The 25,366-nt window shown below is 38.5% G+C and overlaps 1 protein-coding gene across 4 annotated transcripts in view; it reads left to right on the top strand.

The window, feature by feature from the left end:
- NME7 (NME/NM23 family member 7) overlaps nucleotides 1–25,366 on the top strand; it is a 265,751-nt gene that overhangs the window by 100,506 nt on the left and 139,879 nt on the right. For all 4 annotated transcript variants that reach the window (XM_032318639.1, XM_032318637.1, XM_032318638.1 and 1 more), the window contains exons 8-10: nucleotides 10,263–10,327; nucleotides 13,801–13,869; nucleotides 19,678–19,779. In XM_032318639.1, the coding sequence (XP_032174530.1) occupies nucleotides 10,263–10,327; nucleotides 13,801–13,869; nucleotides 19,678–19,779 (236 nt within the window). The remainder of the gene's footprint in view (nucleotides 1–10,262; nucleotides 10,328–13,800; nucleotides 13,870–19,677; nucleotides 19,780–25,366) is intronic.

Below are 25,366 nucleotides of genomic sequence, written 5' to 3'. Positions count from 1 at the left end.
CCCATACCTTTGCTCACTGCTCTGTTGTCAGTGACAGACGTCATGAACATCCGTCTTCCTCCAGCTCTGTGTCTAAAGTACTGTCTTCCAAATGCCTCTTAGGACATTCATCATCTTTTATTTTTATTTTTTACTTTTTATTTCTTTTCAGCGTAACAGTATTCATTGTTTTTGCAACACACCCAGTGCTCCATGCAATCCGTGCCCTCTATAATACCCACCACCTGGTACCCCAACCTCCCACCCCCACCACTTCAAAACCCTCAGATTGTTTTTCAGTCCATAGTCTCTCATGGTTCACCTCCCCTTCCAATTTCCCCCAACTCCCTTCTCCTATCTCCCCATGTCCTCCATGCTATTTGTTATGCTCCACAAATAAGTGAAACCATATGATAATTGACTCTCTCTGCTTGACTTATTTCACTCAGCAGAATCTCTTCCAGTCCCGTCCATGTTGCTACAAAAGTTGGGTATTCATCCTTTCTGTTGGAGGCATCATACTCCATAGTGTATATGGACCACATCTTCCTTATCCACTCGTCCGTTGAAGGGCATCTTGGTTCTTTCCACAGTTTGGCGACCGTGGCCACTGCTGCTATAAACACTGGGGTACAGATGGCCCTTCTTTTCATTACATCTGTATCTTTAGGGTAAATACCCAGCAGTGCAATGGCAGGGTCATAGGGAAGCTCTATATTTAATTTCTTAAGGAATCTCCACACTGTTCTCCAAAGAGGCTGCACCAACTTGCATTCCCACCAACAGTGGAAGAGGGTTCCCCTTTCTCCACATCCTCTCCAACACATGTTTCCTGTCTTGCTAATTTTGGCCATTCTAACTGGTATAAGGTGGTATCTCAATGTGGTTTTAATTTGAATCTCCCTGATAGCTAGTGATGATGAACATTTTTTCATGTGTCTGTTAGCCATTTGTATGTCTTCACTGGAGAAGTTCTGTTCATGTCTTCTGCCCATTTTTTGACATGATTGTCTGTTTTGTGTGTGTTCAGTTTGAGGAGTTCTTTATAGATCCTGGATATCAACCTTTTGTCTGTACTGTCATTAGCAAATATCTTCTCCCATTCCGTGGGTTGCCTCTTTGTTTTCTTGACTGTTTCCTTGGCTGTGCAGAAGCTTTTGATCTTGGTGAAGTCCCAAAAGTTTATTTTCGCTTTTGTTTCCTTTGCCTTTGGAGACATATCTTGAAAGAAGTTGCTGTGGCTGATATTGAAGAGGTTACTGCCTATGTTCTCCTCTAGGATTCTGATGGATTCCTGTCTCATATTGAGGCCTTTTATCCATTTCAAGTTTATCTTTGTGTACGGTGTAAGAGAATGGTCGAGTTTCATTCTTCTACATATAGCTGCCCAGTTTTCCCAGCACCATTTATTGAAGAGACTGTCTTTTTTCCACTGTATATTTTTCCTGTTTTGTCAAAAATTATTTGACCATAGAGTTGGTCTGGGCTCTCTACTTTGTTCCACTGGTCTATGTGTCTGTTTTTATGCCAGTACCATGCTGTCTTGGTGATCACAGCTTTGTAGTAAAGCTTGAAATCAGGTAATGTGATGCCGCCAGTTTTGTTTTTCTTTTTCAACATTTCCTTAGAGATTTGGGGTCTCTTCTGATTCCATACAAATTTTAGGATTGTTTGCTCCAGCTCTTTGAAAAATACCAGTGGAATTTTGATCGGAATGGCATTAAAAGTATAGATTGCTCTAGGCAATATAGACATTTTAACAATGTTTATTCTTCTGATCCAAGAGCGTGGAATGGTCTTCCATCTTTTTGTGTCTTCAATTTCTTTCATGAGTGTTCTGTAGTTCCTCGAGTATAGATCCTTTACCTCTTTGGTTAGGTTTATTCCCAGGTATCTTATGGTTCTTGGTGCTGTAGTAAATGGAATCGATTCTCTAATTTCCCTTTCTGTATTTTCATTGTTAGTATATAAGAAAGCCACTGATTTCTGTACATTGACTTTGTATCCTGCCCATTACTGAATTGCTGTATGAGTTCTAGTAGTTTGGGGGTGGAGTCTTTTGGGTTTTCCATATAAAGAATCATGTCATCTGCGAAGAGAGAGAGTTTGACTTCTTCATTGCCAATTTCGATACCTTTTCTCTTTGTTGTCTGATTGCTGTTGCTAGGACTTCTAATACTATGTTGAACAAAAGTGGTAAGAGTGGGCATCCTTGTCCCTGATCTCAACAGGAAGGCTGCGAGCTTTTTCCCATTGAGGATGATATTTGCTGTGAGTCTTTCATAGATAGATTTTATGAAGTTCAGGAATATTCCCTCTATCCCTATACTTTGAAGCATTTTAATCAGGAACGGATGCTGGATTTTGTCAAATGCTTTTTCTGCATCAATGGAGAGGACCATTTGGTTCTTCTCTCTTCTCTTATTGATTTGTTCTGTCACATTGATTGATTTGTGAATGTTGAACCATCCTCGTAACCCAGGGATGAATCTCACCTGGTCATGGTGGATAATCTTTTTAATGTGCTGTTGGATCCTGTTTACTAGGATTTTTTTTTTAATTTTTTTAAAATTTATTTTTAGCATAACAGTATTCATTATTTTTGCACCACACACAGTGCTCCATGCAATCCGTGTTTGCTAGGATCTTCTTGAGAATCTTAGCATCCATATTTATCAGTGATATTGGTCTGAAATTCTCCTTTTTGGTAGGGTCTTTGCCTGGTTTGCGGATCAGGGTAATGCTGATTTCATAAAAAGAGTCTGGAAGTTTTCCTTCTGCTTCAATTTTCTGAAAGCTTTAGGGGAATAGGTGGTATTTCTTCTTTGAAAGTTTGGTAGAATTCCACCGGGAATCCGTCAGGTCCTGGGCTCTTGGTTTTTGGTTGGTTTTTTATCACTGCTTCAATCTTGTTACTAGATATCGGTCTATTCAGGTTGCCAATTTCTTCCTGGTTCAATTTTGGGAGTTTATAGTTTTCCGGGAATGCCTCCATTTCATCTAGGTTGCTTAGCTTATTGGCATATAACTGTTGATAATAACTTCTGATGATTGTTTCTACTTCCTTGGTGTTAGTTGTGATCTCTCCCTTTTCATTCATAATTTTATTAATTTGAGCTTTCTCTCTTTTCTTTTGGATTAGTGTGGCCAGTGGTTTATCAATCTTATTGATTCTTTAAAAAAACCAGCATCTAGTTTCATTGATACATTCTACTGTATCTCTGGTTTCTACCTCATTGATCTCAGCTCTAATCTTGATTATTTCCCTTCCTACGTGTGGAGTTGGTTTGATTTGTTGTTGATTCTGTAGTTTTTTAAGGTGTAGAGACAGGTGATGTATTCCGGATTTTTCAATTTTTTTGAGGGAGGCTTGGATGGTTATGTATTTCCCCCTTATGACCGCCTTTGCTGGTTCCCATATTTTTTGGACCAAAGTATCTTCATTCTTATTGGTTTCCATGAATTGTTTCAGTTCTTCTTTGATCTTCTGGTTGATCCTAGCATTCTTAAGCAAGGTGGTCTTTAGCTTCCAGGTGTTTGAGTTCCTTCTGAACTTTTCCTTGTGATTGAGCTCCAGTTTCACAGCATTGCGATCTGAGAATATGCAGGGAATTATCTCAGTCTTTTGTTATCAGTTGAGTCCTGATTTGTGACCCAGTATGTGGTCTATTCTTGAGAAGGTTCCATGTACACTTGAGAAGAATGAGTATTCTGTTGTTTTAGGGTGGAATGTTCTGTATATATATCTATGAGGTCCATCTGGTCCAGTGTATCATTGGACATTCATCTTCTTAGGACATTATAAATTCTCCTTCATCTGAAATTAATGTAAGCACTTCAGCTCTCTTATACCTATTGTTTGCATGGTATTCTTTTCTGTCATTTATTTTTAACCTACCTGTGTCTTTATATTTAAAATTGGTTTTTTGTTGATAGCATATAATTGGATCTTATTTTGTTAATTTGTCTAAAATCTCTGCCTTAAATGGGAATTTTTTGTTCACTAACATTTAATGTAATTATTGATATGATTGGTTTCAGGTTTACTAATTTATTATTTATTTTCCACTCTCCCCTCCCCCCCTTTTTGATCTTTATCTTTTCTGCTTTTGGATTAATTGATATTTCCGAGGATCCCATTTTAATTTATTCATTGAACTTTTAGGTATAAAAATTTTTTCTTTCTTTTTTTCTTTCTTCTTTTCTTTTGTGGTTAGTTAAGACTTTGTTTCTCAATTTCAGCATATAACAGAACCACATGGAAGGTCTATTTAAAACAATGATTTCTGGTCTCCACCCATTGAGATTCTGATTCTTTGGGTCTAGTGTTGGTCCTGAGAATTTTCACTTCTAAAAAGATCCTGGGTAATGTTGATGTGGCTTATTTGAGGACTATAATTTAAAAATCGCTCTTGTAAGAATTAAAGTATACATCTTGAACTTTCAGTCTATTTAAAATGTATTGATATTGTACTACTTCACATATAATGTGGAAAGTTTTCATTTGTAAAGGTCCATTTTCTTCCTCTATCTGGTTTATATTATATTTCTGATATGTATTACATTCACATACATTTATTTTATTTTTATTATTTATTTATTTTTAAAAAATATTTTATTTATTTATTTGACGGAGATGTAGAGAGAGAGCACAAGTAAGCAGAGTTGCAGGCAGAGGGAGAGAGACAAGGAGAGAGCCCAATGCAGGGCTTGATCCCAGGACCCTGGAATCATGACCTGAGCTGAAGGCAGATGCTTAAGCAACTGAGCCACCCAGGCACCCCTATTCATTTTAAAACCCACAATACAATGTTAGAATTTTTGTTTTTTTTTAATCAGTCATATGTATTTTAAAGAAATTAAGAGGAAAAAATAGACTTTCATATTTACCTACATATTTGCCCTTAACTATGCTCATCATTTCTCCTAAAGGTCCTATTTTTTTTTTAAGATTTTATTTATTTATTTGACAGAGATCACAGGTAGGTAGAGAGGCAGGCAGAGAGAGAGAGAGAAGGAAGCAGGCTTCCTACCGAGCAGAGAGCCTGATGCAGGGCTTGATCCCAGGACCCTGGGATCATGACCTAAGCCCAAGGCAGAGGCTTAACCCACTAAGCCACCCAGGGGCACTAAAGATCCTATTTTTAAATCTTGTTTCATTTTTCTTCAAATTAAATAACTTCTATTAACATTTCTTGAAGTAGGAGCTTGGTGAAAACAAATTCCTTTAGTGTTCTTTTATCTCAAAGTGTCTTTATTTTACCATGATTCTTGAAGTGGTGGGCTAGAATTTCAGGTTGACAGTTTGTTTTTCTTTTAGCACATTAAAAATGTTCAGCTGTCTTCTGGTCTCCCCTTTTCTTTTGAGAAGTCAGCCGTCATTGAAATTGTTATTCCCTATATACAATGAGTCATTTTCTCTGGCTGCTCTCAAGAGTTTATTTTTGATCATTAGCAGCTGGCCGATGATGTGCCTTGTTTTCTTTATTTAAAAAATTTGCTTGTGATTGGAAAAAGCATAAATTTAGATTCAGTAGGTCAACAAATTTGGAAAAAAATTCAGTCATTAGGTCTCTAAATATTTTGTCTTATTTTAGCCTCCAGTTACATGTATATGAGACTTTTTGGTATCATTTCATCCTGCTACTCTGTTCATTGTTTTTCAAAAATTGTCTAGTCTTTCTTCAAATGAGATAATTTCTGTTGATCTCTCTCCAGATTGTTTGACTCATTCTGTGTTGAAATTTATTAAGTCTCTACTCTGAATTTTTTAGTACAGATGTTGTTATTTTTCATTTGATTCTTTTTGGAGTTCTTAATCCCTGTTGAGATTTCCTATCTTTTTATGTGCTTTGAGATTATTTTTCTTTTATTCGTTAAGCAGTTATGATAGTTACTTGAAAATCTTTGTTTTTAATTATAAATATCGGGGTCATCCAAAGTTGGTCTTCATTGAGTCTCTTTTGTCTTGGGAATAGGTCATGTTATTCTGTGTTCTCATATGTCAAAGAATTTTGGATTGTACCCTAAATATTGTGAATGAGATATTACAAAATTCTAGATGTTGTCATCTTCTTCAAAGATATACTGATATTTTAAGTGCATCCAGTAAACTTGCTGAGTTGATTAGGCAGTCTCTGCACTTTGGTGAGGACTAAATCAACGCTCCATTCAGTTCGTTTCATCTCAGCTGGGCTTCTGGGAGTTTGCTCCATGTACGAATGCTTGTTTTCCCAAAATTGGAGCAATGTTTATACACAGAATTCAGATATTCCTCTCTGGATTTTTTTTTTTTTCTGGGATTATCTGTTTGCTCACTTTCCAATGCCCATGGTTGCCTAAACCTTGTCTTCTAGTTATGTTTGCTAATTCTGTGGGCTTTCTGTTGGTTTTAGTACCGACTGTGGCTTCCCATCAAGCTGACCACTGCAAAATCGGGGAACCACTCAGTGCCTCCAGGTGGTTGTATTTTTATGTTTGTTTGTTTGTTTTCTGGAGTTTATTATAGTTATTATCTGAGGGAAGGTTATTCCAATAGGAGCTATTTCTGTTATAGCAAAAACAGAACTCTTATTCTCTCTCTCTCTCTCTTTTTGCCTTTTATATTTAAAAAGGCTGCCTTTATCATGAGAAGAAAATAGCCATCAATATATTTCTGTAAACAGTTTTTTTTCTTTTGTATTTACCTTAACTTCATTTTGGATTACTGTTTATATATGGCAAGAAGTAAGTATGAACTTTTGTCCCTCAGATCACTAAGCCAACATTTTTCAATGATTCTTTCCCTCTCTCTAACTTTAATTACCCTTTGTAATTTGCAAGTATTTTCAAACTGTGCTCTGTAGGGCCTTAGAATTCCCTGGGTTCGCATGCAGCAGAGCTCTGATTGCATGTCTCGTTGGTTATTTCTTAATTCAGTGAACAGTATTTGTTAGCACCTGCTATGTGGCAAGACCATACTAGGCACTGGAGATACGGTGAGAACTAAAATGATTATGGTCCTTGCCTAGGGAGTTATATTGTCCCATGAATTTTACGTGTCTGACTTCCATGTATGCATTTCTTTTTTCTTATTAAACTTGTAGAACAGTAAGAGATTTGGAGATTGGATGATGAATTACTTTATGATTTCAGGCAAGTTATCTATTCTCCAAAAACCTGATATATTCTCATCTTTATAGTGGAATAGTAGCCTCTGTTTAAGAGTGTTGATAAATGGTATAAATTCATATTAAGGAGTCCAGTCCTCAGTAATTATTAATTTATTCTTTCTTTCCTAACTAATATTTTTTGTGTTGATTAAAAACTTGGAATTTTGGTTAACATTCTTATATCCATTATCATCTGAGTCTTCGGTACAGATTTTTAGTGGGTTATCTAACTTCTTTTTCCTAACACTCTGTTGCTACAACTTTCTCAGATCTTTAACGTCAGCATACTGTCCTGCTAATGCTGAAGGCTTTATCTGCTTTCCTCGGGTCCTTCATCTCCTTTAGTTCTTGAATATCCCTGTGTTCTAAGAATTTTCCCTACTGAAATATTTTTCTTCTTTATCTTCCTGTACATCTCTCTTTTTGTATCTTTCTTTATTCATTTTCATTCTTAATTTCCAAACTTTAGATATTTTCTCAAAACTCATTCCTACCAGGCTTTATTTTGTTTTTTGTTTATTGTTTTTTTGTTTGCCTTTCCTCTTCTTTTTGTCAAACAAAAAATCTTTTATCCTCTTCTGTTTGCACATTTCAGCTCTAACCTGTCCGCAGGCCTCAGTCTAGTCCTCGACCTGTCTGCTGTTGGGATGCGGTCCCTTATCACCGGTTTTGTGTAGGGGCTTTATTCACTCATTCATCAGTCGTTTTTAGCCATCAGATATGCTCTTTTCTCAAATACGGATCAGTGTTCTGTTCTAAAATTCTTTTTCTATGTTCAAAATAATTCCCTTTTTCCTTAACTGTTGGCTCATAACCTCCTTGGAAGCTTTGTGAATATAATCTGAAACTGGCCCTGAACTCAGAGGGCAGGGGGAGAGTGGATTAACAGGAAGGTCACTGCAGGTTGGTAGTGAGTGGGCCGTTTTATAAGCAAGGAAGCTTACATACAGGCTTGTCTTGGGCAGCAGCAAGGTACGTGGGTTCCCGCACCCACCTGCCAAGTCTTAAAAGTTTCTGTAGAGGTCTGGGTGCAGTCACACATCCTGTGCAGTACCGTTCCCCGTTATCTCAAGGCTCTGTCCTCAGAGCAGCCTCTGGGGGCGGGAAGGGCGAGCAGAACCCACATTCCAAGGGCAGGGAAGGGGGTGGGGAGCCCTCCAGTGCCTGTGTCTAGCTCACTGGTCAACCGGCAGTCATGCCATCTTGACGACCTTCCCCAAGAGATTAATCAGTTTGTTTCCATTAATTGTTTTCTTCTTTTTTTAAAAAAAAATTCTTTTCAATGTAACAGAATTCATTGTTTTTGCACCACACCCAGTGCTCCATGCAAAATTGTTTTCTTCTTAAAGATGCTGTCCATCTTCAGTCACTTGGACTTAAAACCTATGTTCCCTCATCTTCACACTGTGTCCAGTTTAGTCCTGTTCTTGTTCAGAAATATCTTATGTTCATTACTCCTTTCTCTAGTGCTGCTATCCAAGTCCTGTGAGCCTGCTGGATGGTTTCAAAAGCCTTTGCTACTCTGTCTTTTATTCCTTTTTTGCAGACCAGTATGCCTATCGTTATTACATCAATATTCCTCCTAAAACACTATTTTGTCCTGTGTTTTGCTCAACGTTTTCAGTGGCTCTCCATTTCTTTTGGCAGTGTTTCCTTTGGAGGAAAAATACTCTTGATGGACCCGAGTGTAGATGTGAATTATTCTAATTATAATGCAACTTAAATATGTCCCAATATGAAACTAAAAATAAACCTTTGCACATGCAGCTGTATACCTAAAACAATTTACACATTCATTACAACAAGACTATAAAATGAATAAAATTTAACAACATTGATAAGATAAAGGATGTTTGACAAAAGTCAGTCACCAGGTCATGGATATGGTACAGAGGGCTATGGGCCTGTTCTACTCTGCAGACTTCTGAGGAACGTTTGTTTCTACAGGATGCTCTGGTATCATTTCAGCTTCACTTGGTACAAGTGTCACTTCAGAACTAGGTCTCTAATTGTCTTTTTTTCTCCATCCCTCAACCTGCTACAATTATGATAGCACTACCTAGCTGCAGTGAAGTAGTAAAAACAGAGCACAACCCCTGGGGATTTGGGTACCAAACAAACATCCAGATCATCCAGAATATATGAGTGTGTGTGTGTGTGTGTGTGTGTGTGTGTGTCTGTGAGAGAGAGAGAGAATTTTAGTTGACTTGAAAAAAAGCTTAGAATATTTTTATACTAAAGTAATGGAATCTCAGAATCAGTCCCAGATTCTCAGAATCTTCAGGCCCTATTATAAAAAGCACTGATTTGTGGGATAAGGACCAAATTCCTCATGTTGATATCCAAGGCCTTCATTAATTTGGATCAAGTCTCTTTTCCTTTTCAGCTGTTTTTTTTTTTTTTTTTAAAGATTTTATTTATTTGAGAGAGACTGAGAGAGAGCATGAGAGGGGAGAAGGTCAGAGGGAGAAACAGACTCCCCATGGAGCTGGGAGCCCATAGGGGGACTTGATTCGGGGACCCCAGAATCATGACCTGAGCTTAAGGCAGTCGCTTAACCTACTGATCCACCCAGGCGCCTGGTTTTTTTGTTTTGTTTTGTTTTTTTTAAACTTCTTTTCTGCCTTACTGTCCTACGAACATGCTCACATTTTCTCAGACCTGTGCCTTCTGTCCTTTTACGCCTGTGTCCCCATATGCTCCCACCTATCTACAGGCTTTCAGTACCATTTCATGCTCTCATTTCCCCTTAAAGCTTCTGCCATCCCTTCAGTTATCATTTGATTTTTCTCCTTGGAACTCCCATATCCAGTACTTTGGCATTTCATTTTTTTTTGTAATTTGCATGTTCTTTACATCATTTGGCTTCAGGGGCTTTAAGGGAAAATAGTATCTTAAAGGTTTTTTGCACAATATTCAGGATCATTGTTGATATTCCTGAAGCACTTACTAAGTGAAACAAATGATTACTGATGATGCTTGATGGTAGGGATTTAGTTTCCCTTGGCGAAATACGTGATTTCTCCTATAGAGTGTAAGCAAATAACTTTGAGGGAGAAAATTTGCAATTCTAAGAAACGAAAATGCCTTGGCAATTTTGTATTTTTGCATCCATTTGTTCTGTATTTTCAGGATTGCTGGGAAAGATCCTCATGGCTATCCGGGATGCAGGTTTTGAAATCTCAGCTATGCAGATGGTAGGTAGTTTGCAGTAACTCATAATCTATTGATAGACTTCTTTTTTTAATATTTTGTATTGAATGTTCTCTATGTACTTGTGAACTCAACACATTAAAAATAAAAAGGTATAGTTACTGACCTTGATAACCTTATAATTAAAAATGTTTTTGAAATTATTTTACCCATATAATCTTTCATTGAGGAAACTAAAATTCAATGGTACACCTAATTCAAGGTTATAACAGGTTTATACAGTTCTGGTGACTTTGGTTGCAATATAAATATGGATAGGAACAATGTATTTAGTTCCTACAAACAAAAAATAGAATTAGGTTGAGTAGTCAATACCGTGTTCTCTGTTGTTCGATGACTAAGAGGAGAAAGAGAATCAGTTGAGATTTTTCTTTTAACTAGCGCCTTTTGCTGGTTTCTAGAGTTTCTCCTCAGAACCTTCTTTGGAGTTAGCACATTTTAGACTCTGACAGTCACAACCCTTGAACTCCAAAGCCCACGACTGTTCAGAACTGCCTAGTGGACGCGTTTATAGGAAACCCTTCACTGAGGAAACAGTACCCACTTCTGCCGAGCTCATACCTTTGTGTTGTACTTACCAGTGTACTTGGCAAAAAACTGGGTACAAGTTGTTACAGGAATCAGATAAACAATTTGGATTTTACAGTGTGTGAAGACCAGCAAGTTTATGCTATTTTAATAATGAAATACTGACTTTGGAGCTGAGATTTTTCTTACCAATGTAATTTATACATTCTTTTCCTGAAAAGGAGCTGCTTTTGATTTCTGCTAAGTCTTAGATAATCCAGAATCAGGGGTCAGGGAAGTAACTGAGATTCTGACAGTTTTGTGTCCCTAATTTTTCGGAATGCCTGCAAACAAAAAAATGGCGAGAAATATCAACTAGTTTGCAGAGTCATCAGGCAAAACTTGGAGACTAATAAGAAAGTTGATTCTTGAAGAATCTTGCCTAGGGTTAGAAAGAATTGTTAGCTAAAACATTCTGAAAGTATTAGCCTCGTGATGTATTCATAGGATTGTAGGACCTAAGCCTGTTTTAAAAATGTGTGTTTTGTAGAAATTTTAAATTTAAACATTGATCACCAAGACAGCATGTACTGGCATAAAAACAGACACATAGACCAGTGGAGCAGAGTAGAGAGCCCAGATATAGACCCTCAACTCTACGGTCAATTAATCTTCGACAAAACAGGAAAAATATACAGTGGAAAAAAGACAGTCTCTTCAATAAATGGTGCTGGGAAAACTGGGCAGCTATATGTAGAAGAATGAAACTCGACCATTCTCTTACACCGTACACAAAGATAAACTTGAAATGGATAAAAGGCCTCAATATGAGACAGGAATCCATCAGAATCCTAGAGGAGAACATAGGCAGTAATCTCTTCGATATCAGCCACAGCAACTTCTTTCAAGATATGTCTCCAAAGGCAAAGGAAACAAAAGCGAAGATGAACTTCTGGGACTTCATCAAAATCAAAAGCTTCTCTGCAGAGCAAAGGAAATAGTCAAGAAAACAAAGGGGCAACCCACGGAATGGGAGAAGATATTTGCTAATGACAGTACAGACAAAAGGCTGATATCCAGGATCTATAAAGAACTTTTCAAACTCAACACACACAAAACAGATAATCATATCAAAAAATGGGCAGAAGACATGAACAGAACTTCTCCAGTGAAGACATACAAATGGCTAACAGACACATGAAAAAATGTTCATCATCACTAGCCATCAGGGAGATTCAAATTAAAACCACATTGAGATACCACCTTATACCAGTTAGAATGGCCAAAATTAGCAAGACAGGAAACATGTGTTGGAGAAGATGTGGAGAAAGGGGAAGCCTCTTAAACTGCTGGTGGGAATGGAAGTTGGTGCAACCACTTTGGAGAACAGTGTGGAGGTTCCTCAAGAAATTAAATATAGAGCTTCCCTATGACCCTGCAATTGCACTACTGGGTATTTACCCCAAAGATACAGATGTAATGAAAAGAAGGGCCATCTGTGCCCCCATGTTCATAGCAGCAATGGCCACAATCTCCAAACTGTGGAAATAACCAAGATGCCCTTCAACAGATGAATGGATAAGGAAGATGTGGTCCATATACACAATGGAGTATTATACCTCCATCAGAAAGGATGAATACCCAACTTTTGTAGCAACATGGATGGGGCTGGAAGAGATTATGTTGAGTGAAATAAGTCAAGCAGAGAGAGTCAATTATCATATGGTTTCACTTATTTGTGGAGCATAACAAATAGCATGGAGGACAAGGAGAGATGGAGAGGAGAAGGGAGTTGGGGTAAATTGGAAGGGGAGGTGAATCACGAGAGACTATGGACTCTGAAAAACAATCTGACGGGTTTGAAGTGGCGGGGGGGTGGGAGGTTGGGGTACCAGGTGGTGGGTATTATAGAGGGCACAGATTGCATGGAGCACTGGGTGTGGTGAAAAAATAATACTGTTTTTCTGAAAATAAATAAATTGATAGCTGTAATAAAAAAAAAAAAACATTGATCTAACTCTAAGCCTGTGACCTAGCATTGTTGGCTAGCGTACATGCTTGGTGAAAACAAGAATAATAATTAAGAAAAGGATTGATTGAACCTATGAGGAAGGCATGGTAGTTTAGTGGCAATCACAGTCATTCAGTTTTGGAGTCAAGCTCTATTTCTGAATTGCGGGTCAGCTGCCCTCTACACTTACGAGTCTGCTGGCCCGTGAGAACGTTATTATTTACCTCAGTGGATTATTTTCGGAGTTAAATGAAATAACCTTAGGCAATGCCTTCTGGAATTGTCAGGGCAAATTGTAAGTACATAATAAGTTATATATTCTATTATTTTGTTATATAAAATATGCAGCAGGTTGTGGGACTATAGGATAAAACACTGAAATCAAACAAAATTCACTAGCTACGTTGCCTAAGAAGTAAATCCTCCCAGTTTGAATTATTTCCTGGGTAGGCAAAAATTTCTCAGTGATCTTCATTTCAGGTGACAATAAAGAAACAAAATAGGGGACAAAATATTTTTTTTCAGAGGCTATTTTTTTCAGAAATTTGAGGTCTTATTAGTTCTTGAGACCCTAGAACTTAATGTAATTTTATTTATTATTATTTATTAAAAGATTTTATTTATTTATTTGACAGAGAGACATCACAAGTAAGCAGAGAGGCAGGCAGAGAGAGAGGGGGAAGCAGGCTCCCCGCTGAGCAGAGAGCCTGATGGAGGGCTCGATCCTATGACCCTGGGACCATGACCCCAGCCAAAGGCAGACACTTAACCCACTGAGCCACCCAGGTGTCCCTAACAACACTTTTTTGAGTACTTAATTTGTGCAAGGTTTATATTTTAAAGTAAAGAAAATATATTCAAGGGATCATAAATGCTGAGTGTGGTTCATTTATGTTCTTTGGCAGTTGACTTGATAAGTTTTGTTTTGTTTTAATCCAGTTCAGCATGGATCGAGTTAATGTCGAAGAGTTTTATGAAGTTTATAAAGGAGTGGTGTCTGAGTATAACGTAAGTATCAAAGTAAATGTCAAGCACTGGTATCAAAGACAGTTTCTGTATCTTAAATCTGGGACATCTCAGTATAATTTATAATCATGAAAGTAGTCACAAGTCCGCTAGTTGCCGTCTGGTCATACCTAGTGACTGAGGCATTCTTATCTCTTATCTCTGAGAGCCACTAGATCAGTTTTTGAAAATCTTATTGTTTCATTTGTAAAAAAAAAAATTATACCACAGTGCAAAAAAAATTGCTGGGATGTTGACACATTTGGACAGTCTCTATGGAGTTTATCATATTCTCAGGGTGGAAGACTCTCCAAAATGCCTTAGAAACTTAAAAGCGAATAATTACAGTATAACAGCATAGCAGCATTTAACGTCTACCTTAATGATATAAATGCAGGTAGAATCATCTGAAAATGTGACTGAGTCTGAAGAAATAGGATTTAGAAGGAATTGGTCAGAAGGCAATGAAATATGTTCTTGAAAGCAAATGACTATATTCAAATAAGCCAAATATTGTTCCTTAAAATAAAACATGGTAGATATTTGATCAAAATTAGTTTCCTTCCCCCTCTTTGTAAAAGTATCTTAGATACCTTTGTGCTGGTGGGCTGCCTCCTCATCTACATTTTTGACAGATTTGACTTCTTTTTTTTTTTCCCCCCACATAAAGTTCATTGTTTTGACAATAAGACTGGATTCTCCTTCCCACTTCTCTATGACTTTTCCTTTCAGCCTTCCTTAGAAAGGACAAGTGCACTGGTCTGAGAACTGGCCTGAGCCTTTGTCTTATTTAGCCCTACAAAGTCAAGACTATGACATCTTTTTCATGTTCGGCATACTCGCAATTTCCAGCCTATTTAGAGGAACTGGGGTGGTTTCCTTCTGTTACAGCTTCCGGAACCTTCATCTTGTGAGCTGCTTCATTTTAGAGTTATGCCTTTTCTTAAATTGGAAGAATTTTAAAATGTGTTATCTCTTAATTCAATCAGTGACAGACTTTCTCCATTTCTTAAATCTCTCTTTTATATATTTTCCTTCTTTTTTTTTCAATTTTACCTTAAAAATTTTGGTTGAGAACCGCTGCCGTCCTCCGTTCAGGTTATGTTACAGCTCTACCGCACGTAAGGTAAACCATGGAGACATATCTTTTGATCATCCACTTATATTTTCATGCCATATCACGTGGTATTGAATTTGGTAACAGATAGTTGAGGGCACTAGTGTTGTGCACACATCTGAGGTAGGCCATATTTCCCTTTGGAAAATAACTTTAAAAAAAACCCTCATCTCTGACTTAATGTCTCCTATATTGTGCTTTAAAGTACTATACATGCAATTTATTTTTATGTAATATTTATTTAATCTTAGGGGTTTTTTTTTCTTTTGATTTGGGGGATTCTAGAGTAAAAACAAAAGCATCACTGGTTAGATGTGTCATTTTCCCTAAGAAATCAGGGATCTGAATGACAGTAGCAATATCACACTGTAACGTCAGGCTGTGCCAGAATGAATGGTGCTGATGTGCTTTCTTCTGTATGATACTCTCAGTAAGACAGTCTCTGGAACCACTGTTTAAATCTTGTGATATTAATAACGGAGTATATGGGCTGTTTGGGAAGAAAAAAGCTACATTATTTCAGTGTTAGCCTTGTCAGCCATATTTAGGAATGCTTATCATTTTTTATTCAGCTTGAAATGGTTTATTCAGTGTAAAACAAGTATTCCAAATCATGATTGGTTTAGCATATTCTGCTAATGGGAGAATGGACTATGTACGTGAACCAGAACATTACCTAGGTACCTTTATGAGATGTTCTGTGTTTATATGATGTAAAACTCCATTGAAACTAAGGAAAGTTTCTTTGAGAATTTTCTCCAGAGGGAAATAAGAATGGTTTCATCCCAGTAGTATTTTCTTAAAGTGACTAATAGTCTTGTGAATATTCTTATTCTAGTGCTTTTAAAAGTGCTTTTTGCATTTATAATTCAGTTTTGTTTAGAGGAAGTTGCGTGAGGATCTGTATGTATACATGGCACGTACCTGCGGTTGAAGTCTCTGTCAATGGTTCACTGGGGACACCAAAAGTCAGGTAGCAGGTACTGAGTCTCACTTGTTGTTGTGACCGTTGTATTTCCCAGAAGGCCTCTTACTTCTCAGGACAGTTGATACTCAGGACTCGAGTTTAAGCTCAAGGGAGAGGTAAATATTTAAACACTGCATATGGTCTAATTCAAGAAGACCTTGTTCAATCATCTGAAGAGGCAACATAGTCTAAAGGGACAAAAACGTGTGATTTGATTCTTACTCTGACTTCTTTTTTTATTAATTTATTTATTTGATAGAGAGAGATCACAAGTAGGCAGAAAGGCAGGCAGAGAGAGGGGAGGGGAAGCAGGCTCCCTGCTGAGCAGAGAGCCTGATGTGGGGCTTGAGCCCAGGATCCTGAGATCATGATCTTAGGTGAAGGCAGAAGCTTAACCCACTGAGCCACCCAGGTGACCCTTGATGGAGTCCTTTTGCCAACCTGTTTTTTTCTGTCCATTATATTTGTTTTTTGTTTTTCTTTTTTTTAAGATTTTTATTTATTTATTCGACAGACTGAGATCACATGTAGGCGGAGAGGCAGGCAGAGAGAGAGGAGGAAGCATACTCCCCGCTGATCAGAGAGCCCGAAGCGGGGCTCGATCCCAGGACCCTGGGACCATGACCTGAGCTGAAGGCAGAGGCTTTAACCCACTGAGCCACCCAGGTGCCCCTATGTCTGTATTTTTAATGGTATTTTTGATTAACCCTGAGAGACAAGCAGAGAGGCAAAAGAAAGAAAGGCAGGCAGAATTCACCCTCTCTTTTTGGATGGCAGGTTCCTGCTGCCTTCTGCCCCTACTGAGAACTGGGCTCTTGACATTTATGTGTGAGCAGTACTTGAGTGTTCTGAGATAGGAAATCAGACTCAACATAATTATCCATAAGAAATCAATTACATATGACCTTTGCAAAATAGCAAAGTGACTTCAGGGGGATCGCTTTAGGAATTCTAATGAGTAGGGTTCTGTGTGCTGTATTAACCGTGACGCTCTTTCCTTCCTCTTTTAACTTCTGGCATTTCTGTTAAGTGTGATGACTGAGTTCCAATGAATATTTAAATACTGTTCTGTAAAAAATTAACTTTATTTTGCTTGGTCATTGTGTATCATAAACTCTCCAAAGTCATTGGAGTGGCTCGCACGTCCCTGAGGGGTCTGAGCCCCTCTCTCACTGCTTTCCTATGGTCTCGCTTCGGCTCCTGAGACCCCTCCCGTGCTGATCTTCATACACACAACTGCACTTCTGCCTCAGGGTCTCGGTGTTTATTTTCACTTCTTCCTGACGTACTTTCTCCATGTACAGAAGAAAAGAACATTTGTTGAGTGTCCCAGACACTGTGAGAGCCACTTTTCTTCGTGTTTTTCATCATACCACTTCGCCTATAGCTAGGAACCTTCAAAGAGTTTGCTTCTTCCATGTCCTCCTCCGTATGTGCCATGGTTGTCACATGTTTTCGTTTCTATTTATATGATAAACCCTCTAATGCATTTTTAATATTTTTGCTTTAAATAATTATCTTTCACACCAACTAAAAAAATGTATTTTATATTTACCTACATGTTTACCATTGTTTCAACATTTTGCTGCTGGTAGTTAATTCTCTCACATTTTGTCTGTCTGAAAAAGTTATTTTTCCTTCATTTGTGGAAAATATCTTCCAGGGAGCCAGGGCTGCTCAGTTGGTTAAGTGTCCAACTCTTGTTCCAGCTCCGGTCGTGATCCCAGGGTTGTAACGTTGAGCCCTGCATCAGGCTCTGCGCTGGGCGTGGAGCCTGCTTAAGTTTCTCTCCCTCACCCTTTCTCTCTTCCCCTCACGGCCCTTTTCCCTCGCTCTCTCAAAAAACAAGCAGACAAAAACCTTTCTACCTGGGTATAGAAGTACAGATTGACAAATTTTTGTTGTTGTAATTTACATCTTTCTTCTACTGTTTGATGATTTCTTTTTTGTGAAGGGTTATTTTAAGGGATTTTTGTTATTAGGGTTTTTTGGTTTTAGTGAGATTAATTATTGGCTCACTGTACTCTGCATCTATTCTCCTTGGACTCTGTTGGATCTGTTGGCTTATGCATTTTATCAAATTCTTGGAATCCTTATCTGTTCCTCACCCCTTTTTTCTTTTTCTGGGACTCCCAATTACGTACATATTAGACAGCTTGTCGTTGGAAAAACAGTTACCATGGGACACTTTTATTTAATCTTCTTTCTCTCTGTGCTTGCTTTTGAGTAATTGGTATTTCATGTCTTCAATATTATTGTCTTTCTGCAGTATTTTGTTTTGCTCATCCCATCCAGTGTATTTAATTCGGATGTAGTAGAAGTTCCATAATGATGCCCCATTATTTATTTTTATTTTTAAAAAGATTTTATTTATTTATTTATCTTTGAGTCTTTTTAGTATCATTGATTTTCTCTGCACTGTGTCTGTTTTCTTCCTTTAACTTGCATATATAGCCTGTTTTAACATTCTGTGTAGCCAACATCACTTCTGCCATTGCTACATCTGTATCAATTTATTGAGTTTTCTTCTAGTGATGGTTCATATATTCTTATTTCTTTGCATGCCTAGTAATTTTTATTGGATTCTGGATAATGTGAAATTTATGATGTTATGTGGTATGTATGTCATGTTGCTTTGAAGAGTTTTTGCCATCGTTTTGGCCCTCACTGAAGTTATTAGGATCAGTTTGATCTTTCGAAGGCTTGCTTTGAGGCTTTGCAGGAGGGGAACAGAGCACTCGGTACATAAGGCCAAGTCTTACGGTGCGGTGCTCTTCTGGAGGCTCCACTGGTGTGCTGTGTGCATCAGGCACGTATCGCATCAGGGCTTCCCGCTCCCACTAGTGGAAGTGCAGAGTCCTCTCAGCCTCGTGCTCTCTCTGTGAACGGTTTCACGTCACGGCTTCTGGCAGCGCTCTTCTTGGCTTTGAGTAGTTTCTTCCGCACATATACAGACTCCTAGCCAGAGACTCAGGGGAACTTCTCTGTAGATCGCTGTAGCTTACTTTCCCTGGGTTCTCTCACGTCCTCTCGTAATCTGTCTCGCACCTGAGAATGTAGCTAGAGCGACAGGGTCTCCCCGATCTCCTGTCTTTGTTTCTTCTGCTCAGTGAGGGTAGGGTGTTGGGCTCTGTTGTGTTTCCTGTCTGGGTCCCGTTGTCTGGAAAATTCCTCCAGGAGGTAAGATGGGGCAGTCGTATGGCTTCCTTCGTTTGGTTCTCTTCCATCAGGAATCACAATGCTGTGCTGCTGTTTGAGTCCTGCTGTTTCGTACGTACTGTCTCATTTCTAGGCGTTCAGTGTGAGAGAATCTCGTCCCTGTTTTCTTCATTTCTGAAAATGATTATGATTTTAAAAGTGTCTTTGGAAGAAACATTTCAAAATTTATATCTTTAGAAATGTTCATTTGATAGGACTTTGTGTAAGAGGAGAGGCCTTTAAAAGGAACATGTATTAGATGCTCATTTCATGAGTGAAAGTGTCAAGTGCTAAAGCCATGCATTAACGTGATGCAGTGGTAGGAGCTGGACGAGGGAACGTTTCTAAAACACATTTTTGCAGGAGAAATGGACAGGATTGGGGAGCTACTTGGCATGTGGGGCCAGGAGGATTCAAAGATAACTAAGATTTTAAGATTTGGGGCATCGTGATGGAATTAAAAGAGGATGAGCAAAAGAATATTAATTTTTACCAATGTTTACGTGTTCTTTGATATTGTACATCATAGGAGATGGTGACAGAAGTGTGTTCCGGCCCTTGCGTCGCAATGGAGATTCAACAGAGTAATCCTGCAAAGACATTTCGAGAATTCTGTGGACCTGCTGATCCTGTAAGTTGGTGTTTAAAATACTAATCAAGCTAAGTATTCACTAGCTTATTCACTAGCTAAGTATCTTAACAGGTTTTTTTGTTTGTTTTCGTTTTTTAATTTTTTAATTTTTTTATAAACATATAATGTATTTTTTAGCCCCAGGGGTACAGGTCTGTGAATCGCCAGGTTTGCACACTTCACAGCACTCACCGTCGCACATACCCTCCCCAATGTCCATAACCCCACCACCCTCTCCCTTAACAGGTTTGATAGTTTTAGTTTGTTCTTTAAAAGAACTGATATAAAAATGGCTAAATCAGATGAATTTTTATTCAGAATAGCATTTTGAAAAATTTCTTATATAATATTCCAAGAAAAAGTAAATTTTTTGTTAGCCTAGTAACATAGGATGGGCCGAAAGCTTTATTGTGGCATTTTCTTTTCTTATTTCTTCTTGCTATATTGTCTAGATAAATAAATTTATCAAGCCCTCTGGTAGAAATTATTGAAGATACTAATTATCCTTGGACATTGGGGGACTCTAAGTAAAGCTCTCAGTGTACAGAATATTGACACGATGGCCTCATACCGTAAATGCGAGCCCTGGCACTCACGTGAAACCTGATATTCTCCAGTACGCTTTCCATTTTGCTTCGGGTTTTCTTCATATAGACATCAGGTGGAAAAGGGTGAAGAGGAAGGGGATGGACCTGAAAAACAAAAGTAGCATTGGAGCATGTGTGAGCAATCTCCCTGTAGATGTTAAACGCTGAGTAGTAGTAGGGGAAGCATTACTGATTTCAAACACTGTAATTTAAAAAAAGATTTGATTGATTGATTGGAGAGAGAGCCTATGAGCCAGGGGAGGGGCAGAAGGGGAGAGAGAGGGACAAGCATACTGCACGCTGAGTGTGGAGCTGACCCGGGGCTCGATCTCATGACCCTGAGATCATGACCTGAGCTGAAACCAAGAGTCTGATGCTTAATGTGTTGAGCCACCTAGCTGTCCCTAACTATAATTTAAATTCATTCTCTTTTCTTTATTTTACTATCTCTTGTAAATAGTTTGTTGGATATGAGTGTCCAGTTTACTTAGTCCAGCAGCGTTTGTGGAGTTCGCATAGATGGTGTAGTAAGTAACAACACCTCTTAAGAAATCAGCTCGTGTGAGTGCTTGCTGCCGGAGTAAGCTGTGCGGGGGAGAGCGGCACACCTGTTCTCAGAGACGGAAGAGCATGCGCACGTAACGATCTTTTAGAACACTTGCAGGGAAACTTACGATAAGGACTAAAATATTATTAGTTCAAGTAAAATGTAAATGTTGAAGGACTGTTTAGTAAAAGGAGCAAATGATGTGACCTGGAGAAAATTGGGAAAACTTACTCAGAGGAAGAGAGTTGTGCGTAGGGCTTTTAAAGACGAGTGAGGGCAGGAAGAGAATGGGGAGGCCTCTGAAGCATGTGGAGGCTGCAGTGAAGGCATGTACAGACTTGCTGTGCTGTACAGCAAGGATATTTGCTTCGCTCAGTAGGAAGTGCATACCTGAAAGCACAAGGAAATCAGTTTTTTTAGACAGAGGAAATAAGGTAGCAGATGCTGGTAGAGATGAGTGTGGGGTGGATGGCCTTAAAGGCCAGGCTAAAACTGTGGGTTCTGTGTGAGCGGGATTCCAGGTGGTGGGAAATAGCAGTTCCGCATATTTAGCTTGATCGTGAGCATATGGAGTCATTCTCTTGATGAAACAAGAGCGAACTAAATTGGAAGAGTTAAAGGTAGGGGCTCTAGAAGCAGTTATGGGCAGACCTGGTGACACCATTGTTATTTTTAATTATTACTTTGTTATGTTAGTCACCATACAGTACATCATTAGTGTTTGATATAGTGTTCCATGAGCCATTGTTTGCATGTAACACCCAGTGCTCTAATGCAATCTGTGCCTTCCTTCATACCCATCACTGGGCTAACCCATCCCCCCACACCCCTCCCCTCTGAAACCCTTAGATTGTTTGTCCCAGAGTTCATAGTCTCTCATGGTCCGTCTCCCACTCCGATCCCCCCCATTCATTTTTCGCTCCGTCTCCTCGTGTCTTCCATGCCTTTCCTTACATAGTTCCACAAATAAGTGAAGTCATATGATAATTGACTTTCTCTGTTTGACTTATTTCACTCAGTGTAATCTCCTCCAGTTCCATCCATGTTGGTGCAAATGTTGGGTATTCATCCTTTCTGATGGCTGAGAATATTCCATTGTATGTGTGGACCATCTTCATTATCCATTCTTCTGTTGAAGAGCATCTTGTCTCCTTCCACAGTTTGGCTATTGTGGACTTCACTGCTATGAACATGGGGGTGCATGTGGCCCTTCTTTTCACTATATCTGTATCTTTGAGGTAAATAATCACTAGTGCAATTGCTGCATCATAGGGTAGCTCTATTTTTAACTTTTTGAGGAATCTCTAGTGTTTTCCAGAGTGGCTGTACCAGCTTGCATTCCCACCAATAGTGTAAGAGGGTTCCCCTTTCTCCACACATCACCAGTATTTGTTGTTTCCTGCCTTGTAAATTTTTGCCATTCTAACTGATACAAGGTGCATCTCAATGTGGTTTTGATTTGAATTTCCCTGATGGCTAATGATACTGAACATTTTTTTCATGTGTCTCTTAGCCATTTGTATGCCTTCTTTGGGGAAATGTCTGCTTGTGTCTTCTGCCCATTTCTTGACTGGATTATTTGTTTTTTGGGTGTCAAGTGTGAGAATTTCTTTATCGATCTTGAATACCAGCCCTTTATCTGTAGGGCTGATGACACCATTAGAAAAAGAGTTGGCAGGACCTACTTTCTATCTTTCCAGGGAGAAGGAAGAGTAGAAATAAGAATTAAATGTGGTTGTGAAAGAGTGATTATTAAAATGTGATCTGATGTAGAGGACCTTAAGAGAAAATGGTGATTGTTGAGTATTTATTGATTATTAGTTGTAAGAAATTAGAAAGGGATACTCTTTGGTTACATGAATAAACAGATCTTGATGTTTGCTATTTTGTATGGCAGTCTACTCTAAATCGCCAGTGTCTAGTCTATTCCTGTGTTGTATTAAAATAATTTAGAAATTCATTTCATCACTCTGTGGTCATTTCCATATCTGAAGAGAGACTGTGGGTTACAAAACATATAAATATAGTTAGTGTGTGGGAAAAATGCAAGGTATGCCATGGCCATACAATTAATTTTTGATAAGTTAATGAATAGACTGGCTTATATTTTCATGTTTTTAAATTTATTTTTATAATTTTATAATATAAATATTATTTATTAAATAAATTAAATGTATTAAGTTAAATTAAATTAAATGTATTAAATTAAATGTATTAAAATATAATACATTTTATATTTCATTATATTTCATGCCTAAAATCTGATATTAAGTCATTATTTTAAAATACTTCATCTATCAAAGTGAGTTCTTTTTTTCTTTATTCCTTTATAAGATGTGAAACTATTTCTTAAGTTGATTCAAAGGAAGCTTCAGTCTTCCAGTGACCATTAGACTGCTTGGTAACTATGTATGTTGTGGATTGACGTCACTTTCATCATTGATGTCCACACTATTGGCAGGTTCGGTCTTTTATAGCTGGAAGGAAGCACACATTGTGTATGAACAAAATTTATTCCAGTCTCTCTAGAAGTGGTTTGCAGGATGGGTTGGTTCACAGTACAGGTCACTGGTGGGGAAGGGTATGTTAAACTTTCTGCTTTTATTTATTTACTATATAAAAAATAAGAAAAATTAAGTTTTTTAAAAATTTAATGTATAAACTAGTAAGAGTGCATTTATACAACCTGTTAAAATATATACATGTTTTGATGTATTTACATATTTGACTGACAGGGGTGTTTGAAAAATATTGGAGTCTACTGCATAAAAGGGAAAAAAACATTACAACAGGTTTCTTTACAATAAGAGAAGCACTCCCTCGCCACACCATCTCCTGCAGAAATCTCTTTAGACAGGAAACCTGATTTGCCTCTGGAAGAGGTTCTGATAGCACCTGCTCAAGAATTGCACTGTTGAGTAGTTTGGTAGTTTTCCTGCTGAGCCAATCATTGGGAAACTGAAAATCATCAAAGAAGTGGTAACTTATTTGGAAAAATTGTGCAGAATATATTTGTTCTTAGACTGGGGGGGTACGACAAACCAAATAACCTCACATCATTATGCCTTATTTTATGAAAAGTATGTTTTTTGTTTTGATTTGTCTTGTTTTAAATTAATTTATTTTCAGAAAAACAGTATTCATTATTTTTTCACCACACCCAGTGCTCCATGCAATCCGTGCCCTCTATAATACCCACCACCTGGTACCCCAACCTCCCCCCCACCGCCACTTCAGACCTCTCAGATTGTTTTACAGAGTCCATAGTCTCTCATGGTTCACCTCCCCTTCCAATTTGTCAAGCAGAGAGAGTCAATTATCATATGGTTTCACTTATTTGTGGAACATAACAAATATCATGGAGGACAAGGGTTGTTAGAGAGGAGAAGGGAGTTGGGGTAAATTGAAAAGTATGTTTGTAAAATATTTTATGTGAAGGATCTTATTTAAGGGAATCTGAATTTTTGGTGATTACCTGTCCCCACGTGCTGGTATACTCTGATAACCTTTACACCATGGCCAGGTTGAAGTAAGAGTTAAATATTTTCATACACAAAACGTGGCTCTCGAAATTTTTTTTAAAAAAGATTTTATTTGAGGGGCGCCTGGGTGGCTCAGTGGGTTGGGCCGCTGCCTTCGGCTCGGGTCATGATCTCGGGGTCCTGGGATCGGGCCCGTGTCGGGTTCTCTCCTCGGCGGGGGGCCTGCTTCCCTTCCTCTCTCTGCCTGACTTTCTGCCTACTTGTGATCTCTGTCAAATAAATAAATAAAAATTCTTTTTTTTTTTTTAAAGATTTTATTTATTTATCAGAGAGGGGGGGGAGAGAGCAAGCACAGGCAGAGAGAATGGCAGGCAGAGGCAGAGGGAGAAGCAGGCTCCCCGCTGAGCAAGGAGCCCGATGCGGGACTCGATCCCAGGACGCTGGGATCATGACCTGAGCCGAAGGCAGCTGCTTAACAACTGAGCCACCCAGGCGTCCCAATAAATAAAAATTCTTAAAAAAAAAAAAGATTTTATTTGACAGAGAGAGAGATCACAAGTAGGCAGAGAGGCAGGCAGAGAGAGAGGGAGAAGCAGGCTCCACGCTGAGCAGAGAGCCTGGGCTCGGTCCCAGGACCCTGAGATCATGACCTGAGCCGGAGGCAGAGGCTTTAACCCACTGAAAATTTTAATGGTTTCCCATTCATTTCATTGTCAGAATAGTATTCCATCCGTTACTGAGTAGCCTTTGCTGATTTTAGGATTAAAGTATCATAATATTTTGAAATGGATGTTTCTTTTTCATGAATGTGCAGGGAGGGAGTTGTGGTAAACTTGGAAGAGAAGTGCTTGGGAGCTGATGTCTGTTTGCTTCTGTCATCTCCTGACTTCCTGGTTACGTTCCTTTATTCCCTGAAGGCTGCAAACCCTTGATTATAGTCTTTCTCTTCATCCCAGCGCTTATTATCAACT

Source organism: Mustela erminea, chromosome 17, assembly GCF_009829155.1.
Source record: "Mustela erminea isolate mMusErm1 chromosome 17, mMusErm1.Pri, whole genome shotgun sequence".
NCBI classification, from domain to species: Eukaryota; Metazoa; Chordata; class Mammalia; order Carnivora; family Mustelidae; genus Mustela; species Mustela erminea.
Note: the sequence above shows the minus strand (reverse complement) of the source record. Positions and strands in the feature narration are given on the sequence as shown.